The 18,624-nt window shown below is 44.4% G+C and overlaps 1 protein-coding gene across 1 annotated transcript in view; it reads right to left on the bottom strand.

Annotated features, from left to right (window-relative positions):
• Nucleotides 1-13,337, bottom strand: part of mboat2a (membrane bound O-acyltransferase domain containing 2a) — a 33,523-nt gene extending 20,186 nt beyond the window's left edge. Inside the window, exon 1 of the mRNA XM_084676761.1 lies at nt 12,967-13,337. Within this exon, the coding sequence (XP_084532887.1) occupies nt 12,967-13,050 (84 nt within the window). The 5' untranslated portion in view covers nt 13,051-13,337. The remainder of the gene's footprint in view (nt 1-12,966) is intronic.
• Between the last annotated feature and the right edge of the window lie 5,287 nt (nt 13,338-18,624).

Genomic DNA, 18,624 nt, shown 5'->3' with positions numbered 1-18,624 from the left:
TAGCCAGCTCGGAGTCAACATCAATCACACAATAAACAAAAAGTCAAACAGAGAGCATCCATGGCCCTGTTTTCTCCCTCTAGCCACACTTCAAACACACTAAAAGGACTCAAGATATAATTTGATGCTTCAATTACTCTGAGCTGCTTTCTTACCAAAATGGCTACTGTAGTCCGTCTGTCAGGCTGTGCTGACATAACATGCTTTGGTTCAGCATTGACTAATCTGGGCCCTGCAGAGGTGAAAATTGCAGCTCGGTGCAACAACAACAACAACAACAAAGCCTTCGTGATGACCCACCAACGTTGAGGCAACGCATTATTGATCAGTTGGTGAGTACGATGGGACTAGGAGGAGGACAAACAGGAAAATGAGGAGGAAGGTGAGGAAGAGAGGAGAGGGGGGGGGGGGGGGTCGTGTCCAGGAACAGGAACAGCTGCCAAGCCACACAGAACATGGCACACACAGAACATGGCACACACAGTGTTTGTGTAGGTGGCCACAGAGCCACCAGAGTGGCTGTTGGAAGCTCTGAGGTAGAAGGCCATGCTGGGTATTGTAGTCATGGTCTAGTCTAGAGTTTAACACAAGCAGGTTTCCCCCTGATCCGCTGACAATGCTCTAAACACAAGCCCTGTTGCTATGGCAAAGACCAAACGTCCAGCTGACAGTAAGAAGATAAGGTTTTCTATAAGAGGCCCTGATGAAAATGCTGTTTTCCCTCCCGCTGCTTGACTTGAAAACACCAGTGGTATGGTTCACTGTTGTGCATTCCGATAAGAAGTCAGCCCCTTCCTGCATATTGCACATTGTTTCCTGGAGGGTGGAATTCCTTCACGCTGACTGTAGCTTTGTGAAAAGGGAGTTGGTCCGCTTCAGATTTCTGTTGTTCCAAGGCAGACCTTTAGTCCAGGGTTCAGCACAGCCAGCACACATTCTTGAAGATTTCTTCACAGTCTTCCTTGGAGGGATTCTTCTGAACAGGGATTTGCTCAGGTATATCAGTCATATGCGGAAATCCTCCAACATTTCCCTCCAAGCAACGTGCTTGTTGTGGAAACGCTCCTTTAAAGGAACACGGTGGACAGAGAGAACAACCGCTGTCAGTCCTTGTCAGGAGAAGTGTCAGTAGAAAACCGAGTAAACTATTTGCCGTTCACTTTAGGCTTTGTTGTTTACGCAACTCCCCGCCCCAGTTTTGCGGCGTGCGTAGCATGGTGACAGGTAGCTCGTTGATAGCTCAGTGATGACGCCAGCGGCAGCCCCTCCAGTCCTGGATGAAAGCTTTGCCCTCTGCAGTAGTTTGACCTTGGGAGGAACATGGCTAGAGCTGCTGTTTGTTACAGGGATCTGAAGACCGGAATGGTGGAGTGGCGTCTTCAGTTTGCCAGTCACAGTCACAGCAAAGCTTGAGATTGAGTGATTTCATCCTCACTATGTTGAGGTAATTATTATGCGTCAGCAACACCACAGGCAATCTGTAGGTCTGGATGGGAAATACATATATTTGTAAAGAATTGTTGTTTGTAGCAGAACTAAAAGACATGTCTATTATTTGACACAAATATCATTGTTCCACTCTACCCCAATGCATTTCTTAATATTGAAATGACCAGTCAGCATCCAGTTGATAAGATAAGCAAAGCCTCCTTTCAATTCATGAGATGCATGAAAATGATTCTCTCTCACCATGAAACTGCCAGACTGTTGTCCTCTGGGCTGTGCTGTAATCACACCTGTTGATGGCCGGTTGATTTTGCAGTAATCTTGTCTAGGCTAGGAATGGAAGCCAGCCAGGGAAATGGAGGGCATAAATGAAATGTAACATGTCTGTCGAGTAGCGAACGAGGCTCTTATCACCTACTCAGGGTTAAAATTAGCACTCTTTACTCTTGCAGGTAGATTTCGTTTTTGGCGGGTAAATTATGGAGATTACACGCCACACTGGCGGGGAAAAAAAAAATCTTCTACACAGTAGAAAACTGCTGGTTTGGTCAGTGGCGAAAATCAGCTATCAATTTTGGGGGGGACAATTATTTTACATTTTCTCAAGAGCAATTCCTGAGGGGGACACCAAAATGACTGCTGTAACACATAGCCTACATTGTAATATGTTAAAAGTATATTATTAATATTATTTAAATTTAATCAAATTATTAAATTATTATGTTTACAGTGTTTTATTGGGGGGGGGGACTAATCATATTTTTCCCAGGATGGGGGGGTCATGTCCCCCCCGAGATTTCCGCCTGTGACTGATATACCTGAGCAAATCCCTGTTCAGAAGAAGCCCTCCAATGAAGACTGTGAAGACATCTGACCTCTTAAGATGATGCTTAGGCAACACCCAACACACACACACACACACACATCTTCAGGCATCTATCATCACTCTGTGTTTGCGTCACTTGAGCTTGGCTGGCAGCTTAGAAGATAATTGCTTTAGCGCAAGTGACACCAGTAATTGAATTCATAAAAAGTCTACACACTGAACTCAAGTGGCCATCAGAAAGAGGGGAGCATGTCTTGCCAATATCAAGATCACATTGTTCTGCTGAGAGGGAGTTGAGCTCTATGTCACGATGGCACTAGCAACACATCAGCATCATCTGAAGCACCCACTGTGAAAGAGCGCATCTCTCTGACTCCCCCCCCCCTCCTCTCAGGAATGTCTTTTACGAGGTTGGAAGAAAGTCTAATATATGTTCTTTAATGGTACTGTAGAACAAACATGCTGTATTCAATAAACTCCTCGGTCGGGGTACATTGAATCTTCACCATTACTAATGAATTTGATCCAGTGGAGCTCATGCCAGGGTGCTGAGTTCTCTCTATATGGGTTCTATCTCTAGCACTGACACAGTCAAATCCACCAAGATAGACATTCCAGGCAGAACTACGGAACGTCCAGGATGGGTCTATGTAGTAGAACAGTCCTAATAGTAGTTTTTGGGGACTGAAAGACAGACATGTATCCAGACAGACAGTCAGACAGTCTGGTAGTCACAGATACAGGTTGACAAGCAGTTTCAGAGTCAGACGGGTATGAAGAGAAACAAGTATGCAGTCAGACAGGCAGTCTTGTAGTCAGAGAGACAGGCAGTCTGCAGAGAAATAAGTGCTGAGTAGTTGAGGGTCTGGTTGGTAGGGGAGTCTCAGATAAGAAGTTTTCCTGAAACTCATTATTGGAACCACAGGAGACAAATGCTCTACAGCCTTCCCCAAACCCCTCAGGCTTTGCCAGCTAGAGCAGTGCTCAACTGCATCACTCACGTATACTCCATTCTCCCACTCTGCTCCTCCCTCTACTTCTCTCTCTCTCTATCTCTTCTTTCTACTCTCCTGCAAATTGTCTTCCCATTTGACAGGATCCAATTCAGTGTTCTTTGTGCTTCTATATGTTCTAGTTTCTCCCACCCAATACTTTATTTCTTCCTTCCTTTATTTCTCCATCCGTATCCTTGGTTCTGTATTTCTTTCCCACAGTGGGTCACAGTAGATTCTCCAAAGATTTCTCCTCCTTTTAATCTCCATCCCCTTACTATTTAACTCCTCTATGTGTTTTAGTCTCCCTCACTCAGGTTTGAATTGAGCTCGTCAGCTGGAGTTGTCAAGTAGGAGGGGTGTGGAGCCAGATGGCTGGGGTGTGGAGGGAAGGGATAGAGGGAGGACACAGAGCAGTCATCTTTCCTCTCCTCCTTTCCTGCGCTCTTTCATGCTGTCTCTTTCTGTCTGACAGAGGTGATACCAAAAAAGTAACAGGTACTAGGTACCAGGTGCCCGATGGAAAACCAGAAAAAGGAGAGAACAGTCGAGTCCAGCAGGTACGATTAAGTGGAAAAGCATCATTTGTTGTGAGGACTTCTGGTCTGTCTACAGAACATAGCACCAAGAAGATTTCCTGGCAGGCCGATGCATAAAACTGAGTGGAACTGCTCTCTGTGCTACAAAGTGTGGTGCTCTCTGTCCCTGTGGGAGACTGCCCATGAGATACATATACACATGTAAACACACACATCTAAAAAGTTGCAACAGAACTGAATGCCACCCATAGCTCTAAACACACACACACACACACCTCTAGATATATTAAATCATCCCGAAAAGTGCTCTCTCCCTCATAATGCCCAGGATTAGAGCCCACCGAACAGAAATAATCTCTTTGAAGGAGGTAGCGCTCCCACCAGGACAATCATTTTACAAGTAGCTGTCAGGGAGTTAAATATAGCACCTCATTAGCATAAAGCTGCTCCGCCATGTCATCCTCGTCTTACGTCATCTGCCCAGAACCCTCCCTCCTAGTCACCTCCTCTCCTTATAGACTCCTGTTCATCATGACTCATACACAATACTTAGGCTAATACCTTAGTGGCAGTGGGGGAGGTAAGGATGGTCTACTGAGTGACAACATCTAGACATTCATCTGCTAGACGACCGAGAGAGAGAGAGAGAGAGAGAGAGAGAGAGAGAGAGAGAGAGAGAGAGAGCTCTCCTTCCCCAGTGTCCAAAAATTCACTATATATATATATATATATATATATATATATAAAAAATCCTCTCCTTCACTTTCCATCTCTCCATCTCTCTGTTCATCTTTCGCTCTCTCTGGTGACACACACAAATAAACATGAAAGCAGTGCAGAGAGTCAGAGACTTGGGGGCCGGGCCGTCAATGCTTATTGTAGTCTGCAGAGACAGATGTCGTGACTTCTCAAGACAGTCTCTGACTGACAGCAACTGTCATCAACACTATCTGGGAGGAGTAGGGCTCAGGGAAATTCTAATCTGCAACTTAAATTCTAAATTCTGTGATTTTATTCCCACACTGTGTTTGCTTGTACAACAATGCACCAGTATAAAAGGAGAGGACTTAAAGCACTACTTCAGCTCAAACACCCAAGCCTGGTAAAATACTGACAATATCGATGCAGAAAGAAAGAATCCAAATGTCAAATGTCTGGACCAAAACAGAGCATTCCGCTGACATTTGGGCTGCTGTGGTTTAACCAGAAAATATCTCTCTGGAGCCTGAGACAACAGCAGAGGAGCACACCTGTCCCTTGGTGCATGTTAGCAGGCTCCCTCTCTCTATCCCTTCCCTTTAAACCCTCTTCTCTCTCCCCCTCTCCCTCTCCCTCTCCCTCTCCCTCTCCCTCTCCCTCTCCCTCTCCCTCTCCCTCTCCCTCTCCCCCTCCCCCTCCCCCTCCCCCTCCCCCTCCCTCTCCCCCTCCCTCTCCCTCCCTCTCCCTCTCCCTCCCTCTCCCTCCCTCTCCCTCTCCCCCTCTCCCTCTCCCTCTCCCTCTCCCTCTCCCTCTCCCCTGTCATGCTGCCTCTCTCTATCCCTTCCCTTTAAACCCTCTCTTTTCCTCTCTCTCCACATCCTCTCTCACCCTCTCCCCTGTCATGCTGCCTCTCTCTCTCCCTTTTTTCCTTTCTCTCTCCCTCTCTCTGCTGAACCACATATCCCAGACAGGCTCTGCGGTCGGGCAGGCTATTAATAGCCTGACAATCAGGCATTCCTCATAGGGCAGCAAGCACAGGGTCGGGTCGGACACAGACGCACACACACACACACACCGATACGGGTCATCACTACTAAAACACACATTCCCTCCACTCCCAGCTCCCATTGGCTCATTAGAAACAACACACATCCTCTATCATCGTACAGCACATCACCTTTGATGTGGCAGACTACATGTAACATTAAGCTGAGCCAAGAGGAATGATAGGCCATACAGCGTGATGGCTACGCTGCTTGGTCTGAAGTGATGTCTCTCATGGGAGGATCCAGGGAACGTCAAGCCTGGCTGGATCATAGGCTAGCCCGAGATGGGACTCAACCATGAGATGGATTTCAGAGTTGGACGGATGAGCGTTCGGCTTGGTGTATACACGAGTGTTTCTATAGAGTGCCCACTGTGCTACCATGGCAACGGAGAGCAAACACCGCCGCTGAGAGCAACACATCAGGAAATGAGACATAGAAGGAGAGAAAGAGAGCGAGAGACAGACAGAGCCTGGAGAGAGTGGCAGATTACCAAGTGATGAAGACAGAAAGCGAAAGAGAGCAAAAGAGAGGCAGAGACGGAGAACAAAGAGAGAGATTCTTCTGTGGGTTGCTTCAAATTATATTCCTTCCTCCCTTAACATAGATGGACAATGTGTTGGTGAATGTGCAGTGTGTTGGTGTACAGTGGGTAGGCCTAGTGGGGCCCACAGAGCCAAGCACGGTCGGTTCAGATGCAAACAAATGTGTCTGTGTACTTGGTCAATATCCCTCTTTGTCCTGTCTGTCCCCTCCATCAACTAGCCTTCCTCAAGGCTGCGGTTAGACGACCTCTGAGCTGGAGCTGTGCTCGAAGCAGAAAATTCTCAGAAATAGATGATGTGATTTACTGTACTGACACAGATCTAGTCCACTGCCTGGCTGACAGCTAATGCAGACAGTAAACACAAGGAGCAGTAGAGAGAGAGAGTTTGACTTGGAAGATGTCTTTACTGGGCAGTCAAGACTGCCAGCTACACCAGAACAACCATTTTGGATTCTACTTACTCATATTGGGCCTAGTGGTATTACTGTTTGAAGTTATTAGCTGTGGGAGGGACGGGGGGAGAGGTTAAAGTTCTGCCGAGTCGCCCTTGCTCAAATCATCCCCTCACAGTCAATGTTGTGGAACAAAAATCCCATTACACGTAAGAAACTGCTGGTTTCTTTGTGCTAATGTTTGAAATACATAACCCCGGTTTTACCACACACTTTTCACTCAGACCTCTGTCGTCCCCATGTATTTTAGTAGTGAATCAGCAGAGTGGTACAAAGGAGGGCCGTTTGGCAGCACTGCCTGCTTTCCTCACCCAGCAGCCAGTCGACCAGTAAAACTGCTCAGAGTTCAGTCAAGCCTGACCATCTGGGTGGTCATTTACACTCCCGAAGACCCGACCAGCTCTTCTTTCTGGTCCTCAGAACAGAAACCAAACCTTTCTTGTCCTTCCTTCCTCCATGCAGATCTCTGCTCTCAGAATCTTGCTTCAGCTCACTCCGTGACCTTGCAGGAAGCTGCGTGCGACGACTACTCGGGGTAAGGCTGCAGCTGGCTGAGCCACACAACTTTGTGTGTTTGGCTGATTTGTGTGTTAGGACGGCGATATGCAAAAAGGCTTTTTCCTAAAGCAGACAAGCAAATCCGAGAGCTAGTCAGTCAGAAGTTGTTGGAAGGTGGGAATTGGTGTGGGTTGAGATTTGCATAGTCTGGGCTTTGGCCAAACCCAACACACTACATCACAGACAAGTCTCAGGGTTTAAGTATTTAACTAACTAGGATGATTGCAAGCAATTAGCTCAGGGTGGATCAGTCAGACTGTAAGAGCTCTTTAATGAGAGGGCCGTCAGGGTAGAAGTAGTATGGATTTAACAACCATAAGCCTAAAAGAAGCTGGTGGAGGCCCACATAATCCTCCAACTTTAAGATCAGCAGTTTACCTACTGAAAGTGCAAACGACAGCATCGTGGATTTAGAAAGAGAAGAAATATGATTATGGTCATATTTTCACTCAGATCTCACTCTAGGATGAGGATCCACCCAAGCTCTGTGGCTGGAAGGTGGCAACAGTTATCACCAGACATTCTCCTTTTTCAATCGCACAACCATCTCACACAACTTGACACAGCACAAAAACACACACTGAGTCCTGAGTACCGCACACTCTGAAAACCATCCATTAGCACGGCTGATTTGCAGAATGCAATGTCTCTTTGACAATGTCGAAGGGTGCTGAACCTCATGGCAAAGTCTGTCAATGTCATGATTAGGTTGTACATGGTAAGGTTATCTAAGACCATTGACCAACTGAAGTTTGCTCTAAGGGTGATGATTCTACGGTTTATGCAGTTCACAGGCAGATCTGTCACTACATCCAACCAAAGCACAAGCCTTAGAATCTTACTCAGAATGTTATTTCTGCACAGCCAAGAGGGATGAAAATGTTCTCCTTTATTGCACAGGTGACTACATTTAGTTGAGTCAATGCAATGGAAGGCTGAGGTACAATCACCTTCAATTGATTTGACACAGCATGTACAAAGTTTTCAGATGACGTTGCAACTTGCACTTAAAGGAATCGATACTGAGATTGACTTGCTATTGGTGTAGAGGCATTACAGGGACCTATGTGAGTAGGGAGAAACCTGGACGCACGTGTCAGACCTGGTCGCTTTCAGGGACCACTGCATCCAAATCAGCGCTTTAAACATCGACACTAAAAATGTTTGAATATTCATGTGAATTTATAGCATTGAGTATCCTAGGTTCCTTTCAATCTGAGGCAAGGTGAGTCAGCAAAGACGTATCGCTAGTGTTTGTACTTTCTGTCGCAAAAAACACTGGGCCTCTCAATGATATATCTGTCCAACACCCCTGGGTCAACCAATAGGAAGCCTGAAATCTAGAAAGGAAGATATAGTACAGTTGAAAGCAGTGAGGGGCTGGTAACACGTGTTCAATCTACTGCCAGCTGACCGAGGGACAGCCCTGCCATGTGGCAGCTGGCAGTATGTGTCACGTGTTGGACGTGTTTAACTTCCAGCTATAGAGAGGCGTTGAGAGACGACCATGAGCAGGTGCTGCAGAACCACAGACACATTATCTCCTGGTGATGGGGACGGAACACGGTGGGACCCTTCTGGTCCAATCAGGATCCATACATCACATACAGCAGATGTGGGTCTCATTGACTCAAGTCTGCAACAGAGTCAAATAGCAGACGAGGGTCGAGGACGGATTCTTTCGTCTGGCACGCCAACACTTTACAGTGGGCTACAGTGACAGCTTACACAACAGTGAACTCTGCATTCCAAACCCACAGCCAGGGGGATCTGCATGCCATGGACACCCAGCACATGGGTGGCGGTTTGGATATCCATTGTGAGGGGCAGGGCTAACACCTGAGGGGGTAATGAGAGGAAACGTAAAGGACTATTCTGCAATAGAACGAGTGTTTGTTCATTCATGCAACATGAATGATTTGGAATCGGTAGAGATAGCGAGACGAGATTTCACAATGAGTTATGACATTTTAGCATGATTTAGCTTAAGTTCAGCATGATCATGCATAGGATTAAGACGAGATGTGCAATGTTCCTGCTGAGTCTCAAAGATATAGAGTAGTAGTAGACAAGTTCAAATCCCTTCCTGACTGAGGAAAAAAAGCCAGGTCAACCTTGTGAAGACAGCAGAAACATCCAGACATGAAACATGGCAGCAAGCCATGACCAACTGATTCAGGGCAGCAGCAGAACAAGGATCATGTCCGCTTTATGTATTGGTCCAGGGCCTGATCAATACAGGTTATTTGATCTCATCCCCAATAGATTGCCCCAAGTGCAACAATGATGTTTGCTTAGAGTAAACACAAGCTTGCCCTTTGAAGTTAGACTACTTACAGATTCCTGGAACTGAAGCATGAAACCTTGTCAGTTCAGATTATCTTGCTTGATGCCAATACACAGTCCATAGATCTCATTGCATCTTAACCAATTCCATCATTGGACTCCCACCACCTACTTCATTATGACCAAGTATCCATACTCCCTGGGGTAATCACACTTGCTCATCGCAGCGCTGTGGTTCATAACACACTGCAACTGGGAATCCACAGGGATGAGAAATCAATTGGAGAGAGAGAGAGACTCCCCAGAGAAGTGCCAATTAAAAAGAGAGGAAAGGGGCACCCTGGTGGCTCACCAGGTAGAGTGTGTACTACATCGGTTGAGGCCTTGCCACAGGGGCCTGGGCCATTTCCTGCAAATCATCTCCCCTTTCTTCCTGCCTCCAACACATGACAATGAAGAGGAGGTTATGAACTACAGAGTGGGTGAGTGGCAAGTGACAGTAGGAGGACTGTGGTAGAGATATGTTCCAGTGATGTGATAGGAGCAGGCAAACCAGTCACAAAGTTAAGGGAGTAATTGGTAAAATGACTCAAACAGGGAGTCACAGTCTAATGCTTCTTTATATGATACCTATAACCGGGTTCTCACAAGTACCCAAATCTTTTGCAATCTACAAATATGCAATCCAGTCATGAGAAAAGTACTAGAAAAGAAAGGTGTATGGCATGTGATTGAAATCTGATCTTAGTTTTATGCATGGGTAAAACTTTCCAGTCTGACTGGTATCTTTACAGACTTTCTATACCCCAAATGAAACTGCTGAGACTACATATACACACACAAAAGTCTAGTTCAGTTTGAACAAACGAAAGAAAGAAAGAAAGAAAGAAAGAAAGAAAGAAAGAAAGAAAGAAAGAGGCAGCACTGGTGAATTGACTAGTCTGCTCAGATTACACAGCTCCCATTATAGCTCCCACACAAGCCAGTATACAGGCCCAGTCATATAGGAGACATCCTGTACCAATGTAGGCATCCAGTGTACAATATACACAGACACACTCAATATGCATGCAGGCACACACACTAACACACTTTATGAAATCAACACGTTTTCCTGTCTGTGTAATTGAAACAGAAACAAGCATGTCACCAGTTAGTGCTTTATTGATTCATGTCACATTAACAGTGTTGCTCACACTGCAGGGCACTATGTTGGCATGGGTACTAACCATGAAGGGCAGACCCTCCTCCTACACCTCAGCAGGGAGTCTTGTTAAGGTGATGTCATTGGCCCAAAGTACATATTCATGTACTTTCCTGTAACTGAAGTGGACTTTTGGTCACTTGCCTCCATAAAGTAAAAGGACAAGTAAAGGGTACGGCAGAGTTTAAACATAAACAAGGCAGTGATTCAAAGTTTACTGACCTCTGACGAGATGTACAGGAGAGAAGTCAATTACAAGCATGAGCCTCAGACAGCCAATCCCAATATTTACTATTTACTACTATTTACTACTAAATATAACCGCAACACCTCAATGCAGATGGTTTCTACTTTCTGAACGATGCGTATGCTGAACGCCATTCAAAGACTTGATCGGTTCATTCAGAAGCTCCAGCGAAAAGGCTAGAAGACAACTCATTAGCAGACTGAACTATAACACTGCTCCAAATCAATGTTCACTTTGTTTCTTTTCAATATAAACATCTGTTACTATCGTGTTACACACACGGCACATTAGTTGCCATGGCTTGGGGTTCCACTCCCATGAACTGACATGGATGACCTCCTAGCTACGCAAATGTCTACGGCCTAAAGAATAAACAGAAGTCGCTGGCATTCCAGTCATGTGTGTAGGAAGGAGGGACTGGCATGGTATCTGGAGATAACTTATAACCCATGCCATTGTGGTGTGGCAATGGAGACATTTACATACGAATGAATGGTAGTTGCACAACTGTAGGCCACCTCCTTAAAATAGTATTATGGGATGCAGTGTTAGACTGAGTTACCATGGCAGCCGATCTGTCGCCGGTCCGTTGTGCGATAAAGGTGTTTACAAAGCACACTGATCTTCCCCATTAGCAAATAGCCAGTATCCCAGACAGAAGGTGGGATAGAGAGAGGAGTGCAAACACGCAGGGGTGAACAACATGAAACTCTCTCAAACACCTTCATGGTTGTCCTTCTGGAGATAACTTGTTGCAAGAGGATGAGAGGCAACACTATGTTACTGGAAGTTTAAGTTAGAGAAGTAAGTGTGATATGAATCATTAATGGATTATGCCAAGGTTTACGCATTTTATGATACAGCAACAGATATCACACAATTAAATGTGAATGTTACCAACTTATAAATGTTTAAATGATGTAAGCAAGCTGATGGTCACAAAGCCAGGACATTTTGAACAACTGCAGTTAAAATGTACAGTGTTCATAACACATTCATTAACTTAGGTTTTAGTGTTTTGGCAGATTGGCAGGCCTCAGGGAAACTTTCTCCAACTGAAGTTATAACTGACACAAGAAAAAATATCTGACCCAAGAACACACCTACATAGGCTATCTACCTTTAGAAGCTCCTTGGAGAGACAGCTTTGTATCATTACTGAAGGAACTGTGTGTGTGTGTGGGGGGGGGGGGGGGGGGGCTGTGTGTGTGTGTGTAAGCAAGAGAGAGATAAAGAGCAAGGTGTGTGTTATATTGTAAAAGCCTGAACAAATATGACTGCATGCAATAACATGTAGGTAATGTCATGGGGAATCTGTTTTCATTCAAACGTTTTTTTTTCTGCAAAGATTGTCCATGGACCACACCTCGTTACACAACCGGGAGCTGGCTACGTCACAGCTCCAACTGAGAGAGAATTTATGGGTTTAATCTGATTAAAACGAGAGGTGATTAGCTGCAAGGAGACGACGGTATCAGTTTAATTGATTCGCGGGAGGACAATGACATGGATGAGCTACGGGTCTATAGGCTTGAGACAGTTTTCCATAAGTCCTCTTTTCGGCTCAAAGCAAATTTATAACGGAGTTCAAAACAGCAAATCTTCACTTCGTGTGACCACATCAGCCAACTTAAAATGGTTTATCATCGTGCGTGCAACTCGTACGCAACCCGGACGCAACCCGGACTGCCACCTTGAAAATGAATGAAATTAAGTTTCTACAACAAAGACATCCTCGAGGTAGCTTCGGAGTCATTGCAGCCCATTTTAGGAAGTTGTCATTCTATAGTCTGATTTGCTGCCTTCACGTGACCGAATGTACAATGACATAATATGCGCAATCCGAATGAAAAAAAACAGACATTACAGTTTAAGTCTAAATAGCTCTAGAGCCCGATACACCTATACTACTGAGTCATTTCTCATACTTTGGGCCTATTATAAAACCTTTCAGGACCCCATTATAACAGCAAACAGAGCCTACAGCCTGCAATTATCGTTCTGCTGATGACCATAGTGGCGCGTGGTCCGTCACCATGGCTAACCCCTCTGAGTGGCATCTCTGAGGGAACATACAACTACTAAATAACCAAATTATGTTATGGCTCAAAGACCATATCCTACCTGGTCCAATGGGAGATTGATTATATCGCTAATCGGTTGCAGTAAAGTAGAACCAGTGCAAGTCGACGCTGTTTCAGTAGCCATGGCTGAGTCAATGAGTTCTCGCTCCGCGTCGCCGTCCCCGTTTCTCCTCCGCAGATAAACCGCAGGCTGCTGTTGCTGCAGGCTACCACACCAAGCAAGTTAGAAGTCTATCCTCCGTGATACAGGACCAGTGAAAGCCACATAGCGCGACAACAAAGATTTGTGGGCGGAGAGATTCCCCATCCTCTACAACGTCCCTCCATCTCGACCTATAGAGTGGAGAAAGTGTTTTCTACTAGCCAATAAGATACTGCAAGACAACAAATTAACGATGATTTACAGTTTTTGAGACAAATCATATTTGAAACGTCTGATAGTTGTTCCACCCACATTGATGACATTCCTTTCGCCCAAGAGCGCTGACGTTGATTAAAGGGACAGTTCACACCAAAATCGAAAATACATATTTTTCCTTCTACCTATAGAGCAATCTACAGTATTTAGCCGGTATGAGTTAAGATGCCACTTTGTTTGTGGTGCCCAAAGCCCACAAAAATACATTTGAAAAACTCAACAGTAATGTCTCTTTCCAGAAATCATGACCCGCTTACTCAAGATAGATAATCCACATTGTGAGCAGATTCATGAGGGAACAATTTTCTTTTTTTCTTTCTACTGATCTGCACCTGTCAACCGTATCACCTCGCAGAAGGAAGCGGGCATGATAAGTAAAATGTGAACTGTACCTTTAAAACAAAGATTCTACATTTAGTGTTATTTTATTTGATTAAACTTATTCAGAACAAAAACAGTGCTTTTTTTACGATAGAATTCAGTGGACGGGAGATGTTTGAGAGTGTGAAAGTCTAGTAAAATACCATGAGGGCTACCATATTGTATTGCTTTCAAGCCGTGTTTGAGGTTGTATCATTACTCCCCGTATAGTCATGGCATTTTTCTATGATGGGTTGTCTAACATTTTTCTAAAAAGCAACTTCAATTTCAGTTTACAGTAGGCTAATTCGACGGACTCTTTGACAGACATATTTTTGTAATCTAAGTGCGTCACCCGGTGGTTGAGAGCAGTCCTAGCAGGCCAGGCCCTTTCTGTGTTTAGCCACTCAATCCACCAGAGGACACTGTCTGTGAATATTTTGTTATCATTCCAAATAATAGACTTTCTATTTTTGCCTATTGCTTTAAATAATAACACACAAATTAACGTAGCCTAATTATGCACTATGCAGTACGTAACATGTAGATCCTTAGTCTCCAACAATGACCTGAGCCTGAGTCTGCATACCACTGGGCTGCTGACCCCTTACTTATGTATTTTTGCTGTTACACCTCATGACGTTTTCAAAGCCCTATAGTTAGATAGTTATCACCCACTATAGCAGAAGGCATCACTACTAGAATCTGCATTCAGACAGGCATGGCTGGCAGAGCTGGCTGGCTGGCTGGCTTAGTGGCTGATCCTAGGCACTTAACCAACTGATGGAAAGGGGGCATTTATGCCAGTCATCCATGTCTCCACCCTTTAATGAGGGAATGTGTTGTATATTTATTTATGCGGTATCTCTTAGTGGACCTTGTTTAGCATGGATTGGTTATGAAATTGACCACCTTAGTAAACCTTCAGAATTTCTGACTTGGGCCTCCATCTGGACACAAGATTTCTGCTCTTTATATCCTTGTGTCAGTCAGAGTCACAAGGACGCCACTCTAAATGACTCCTCGGGGTTCTTGAGCGACAGTGATATTTTTTTAATTGATTGATGATGTGCATAATGAGATACTTTGCTCCAGTACCGTATCTCTATTATCACACTGTAATTTTAAACATCTTAACAACATGAATGGTGTAAATACATTGGGAATTGTTTTAGTGTCTAGATTATTTATTCAAGTCAAAAATCAATTTTACCCACCCAGACATGCGCTCACTTGTGAGTTTGTGATCAACTTCTTGTGGTTCTACAACTCCATAATCTTGAGACAGACAGAGGGACAAAGAAAAGAGAAAAAGGACAAAGAAAAAAACTAAAAAGGAGACCAACACCATCTATTCCTGTCAGTCCAGTCTGCTACTGGTTTTTGTCTGAGTCTATCTTAAGAACATAGGAAAATCCATCAAGCAGAGACACCATGTTAGTCAAGTTGGCATCACCATGGCAACACCACCAAGCCCCTTGCTGAACCAATCGCCTTCAATGCTTCTGAGTGTGTTTTTACATACTCTTCCTAAGTGAGAGAGAGAGAGTGAGAAAGAGAGGGGGGGGTTGACTCCTCAACTTCAAAAGGCCAGACCATGGCATGTCAGAATGATGACCGGGCTACACAACAGTCCCACTCAGACTCTCACCCACACAATAGAATGAGGACACTGATGTACAAGGCTGAGCTCCACACCCTGACAAAGAGCTAGGAGCTTATTTACTTCAGATTGTGCGTGTCTGTGTGTATGTCTGTGTGTGTGTCTGTGTGTGTGTAAGTGTTCATGTTTGTGTGTGTTTTACTCCCCATCATCAGCCCTAAACTCCAACCACAATCTCATATCAGTGGCCTATACTGTGAACATGCCTGTGCTGGACTTTCATGGAGGAAAGAGGTTGTTCAGTTCCAGTCCTTATATAGTAGTAGTTAGAGAGAGGTTTTCTGGCAAACCCAGCCTCTCCAGGGGAATGGCTTTTTATAAAGATGGGACAGGAAGTGTCTTTGTGTAGGAAGGTCGAGCCAGAGTTCACCCACTGCACCTCATATGGAAATAGACCAGAGACAACAGATACGGACACTCAATGTTTATTTACAGTCTACATCCCTTTGACTGTTATGACTTATGCATGTATTTACTCATCTCCTAACCCTATCTCCCTTTGTAGCTCTGTCTCTCTGTGTCTCTCTCTGTCTCTGTCTCTCTCTCTCTCTCTCTCTCTCTCTCTCTCTGTCTCTCTCTTTCTATCTCTCTTTCACCAACACAAAAACACAGCAATGATGTCACCGATTGTCTAGTACTGTCTCTCTGGCTGGCCACTCTAATGGCTGTTTCATCTCTGAGTGGATTTTAACCCAATCACAATCACTTACATTTTTCTGTCTGACCTCCAGTAGCCAATTGAATCTGTCAGGGAAGTGTCATCCAATAAAAAAGCTATTTGTTCACTAAATGATCCTACTTACATGTGCTACATATAATGTAGCATGATTATGTCCATTACAGCAGCTGGCTCACTGTGAATGTAACATTTGATAAGAATGGATATTGTTGCATTACCTGAGACGCTTTGAAACCTAGTTGTCCTGTCTATCTTTACCTTGTTATAGCATTTTGTAAACACAGAAAAGAGTGAGAGAAAGAAAGACAGAGAGGAGAAAGGGAGAGGATTGGAACACTGAACCTCATCATTAGCATGCGTTCCCACACTATACAAACAGCTTGAATACACCCATTTCTGCATAGTCAGTCAGATCCATAGTTTATACCAGCATCTATTTCTGCTAAGGAAATATGAGCCCTTTCAGATCGTTGTTTCTTGGCTTCTGCCCGTAGTATTCAGAGGAACGGAAGGGCGTTTACTTTTCATCAGCCTGACTCCTCTCCCTTTCTCTCTCTCTCCTTCTTTCTCAAGCTCCCTTTCTCTCTTTTTCTCTCTCCCTGTATATCTTCCAAGCCTCTCTCTTAGCCTTGCTAATTCAATAGTATACTGTGTCTCTTAGCCTTCCCAGGAAGATGTGTTCTCTGTTCATCACTACAAAGAGACATCCTCTATGTGATGCTGTATTGCTGCTACTGTGACTACCACTGCTTTTGTGAGAGTACCTTGAATTACTAAATAGATTCTACCTCTGCTGGTTTTACAGACTGTGTGTTCAGTGTGATAGTTACCGTAATGAGAGTTTTGGAGAGTGTAGGGTCCTGTGCAGCAAGTTATTGAGGTGGTTTTGTTCAAGTTAGTGGTATCATATAGACAGATGAAGAGATTAGGCAAAATGACAGGTTAAATCTTGTCCAAGGTGACTTCGAACAAAAAATCTATGAATAACTGTGGTCTATCCTACAAAATCTACCTTACCTTAACTTTCGTGTTACTCATTGAATCAACGGTTTTAACCTTTAATACAAATATTGATTGTCAAACCTGATTCTTTCAATTATGAAGTAATGGATGCTCTATTATAGAAATTCTTTACACACACTTACACTCTTTCTATATTACTGTATATATATATATTGTGTGTAATCTGTTATCTCCCCAAAATAATTTCTTAATCCTTTCACATTATCAATCTCCTGCCTGCCTGCCTGCCTGCCTGCCTGCCTGCCTGCCTGCCTGCCTGCCTGCCTGCCTGCCTGCCTGCCTGCCTGCCTGCCTGCCTGCCTGCCTGCCTGCCTGCCTGCCTGCCTGCCTGCCTGCCTGCCTGCCTGCCTGCCTGCTTACTCATCAAACCCCACCTTACTTTGAATGCAAGACTGAACAAACCCCTCTGTGATCATTTTCACCGAGAATTGAAGTGGATGCCACAAACAGAATTTAGTCCATAAACACCCATGGTATTATAAGACAACACAGGTGTCCTGAGTAAAGTGGCAAATGGTTGACTGACGCTTTTCCTTGCAGTGCTACCCTATCTTGTCTCAGATTAAAGAAAATCCCCCAGAGGTACTCATCTCATCTTTCATCTCCAACAGCCATCATCTCTTCAGTGGATCCAGTAGATTTATGCTCCCAGTTCAAATGCATGTCAGTCCTCCACTCCTTTTGTAGTGGCAGACGTGCTTACTGGAATTTTCCCTGTGACAGGAGAACATATTTAGGGGGTTCACAACACTGTCAATGGGCTGACGTCAGGTCTACATGCTGATTCTGATCTTGTGGAAAGTGGAAACCCAGAAAGCAATCCACTTTGAATGGGTAACCCAGGGTTACATCAAATTAAGGTGAATGGCTGCCATGGTTTTTCCCATTAGGCCCTGAGAGTAGAGTCCCTCCCTTAGGTCTTATCAATTTCTGCAATTGGTTACATGTTAGCCAACTGACAGTATATGAAAGGGTCTGTTCTCAGGGAGCCCTGCACTGCTGCACTGGCACATCAGCCCAAACCAGGCCTGATGGAACACAGAGATGTACTCCTTTGTACGGATGCTTCAGTACGTGACTAGACTTCTTAGCTTCTGCCTGTTCAATCTCTCTGACATTGTACATTACCTTTGACACTCTGAGTGCATGAATGTTCCACTCTTCCAAAAATCATCTAATTGATTGGAATGAAGAGAGCAAACAGGATTGAACCTGTTTCTCCCCATTTCTGTATATACATCCAATGTGCTGAGAAATTGTTTAAAACAAGTATGTAGTTCAGACATCTTGGAAGATTGATGAAAATATGAAAACTGAACAATGACTCTTCTAAAACAATTCATATAAAAAAATATTTATCGACACACAATTAAACACATTTCTTGCATGAGTGTTAAATCAACCTACTCATGTGGATTAAAGAATATTCTGTTTGTGTGATGATCTGTGTAATTTCTGTGACCTCTACATTTAAATGCACTGTCCTGACTGTCCTTGTGGATGTGTACACATCATGCTGTCTAACAGGTCAATCCATTACCTGAGGGCCGATGAG

Source organism: Hypomesus nipponensis, chromosome 3, assembly GCF_054491055.1.
Source record: "Hypomesus nipponensis isolate SF chromosome 3, ASM5449105v1, whole genome shotgun sequence".
Lineage (NCBI taxonomy): Eukaryota > Metazoa > Chordata > Actinopteri > Osmeriformes > Osmeridae > Hypomesus > Hypomesus nipponensis.
The sequence above is the reverse complement of the archived record's forward strand: the minus strand, read 5'-3'. Positions and strand labels throughout refer to the sequence as shown.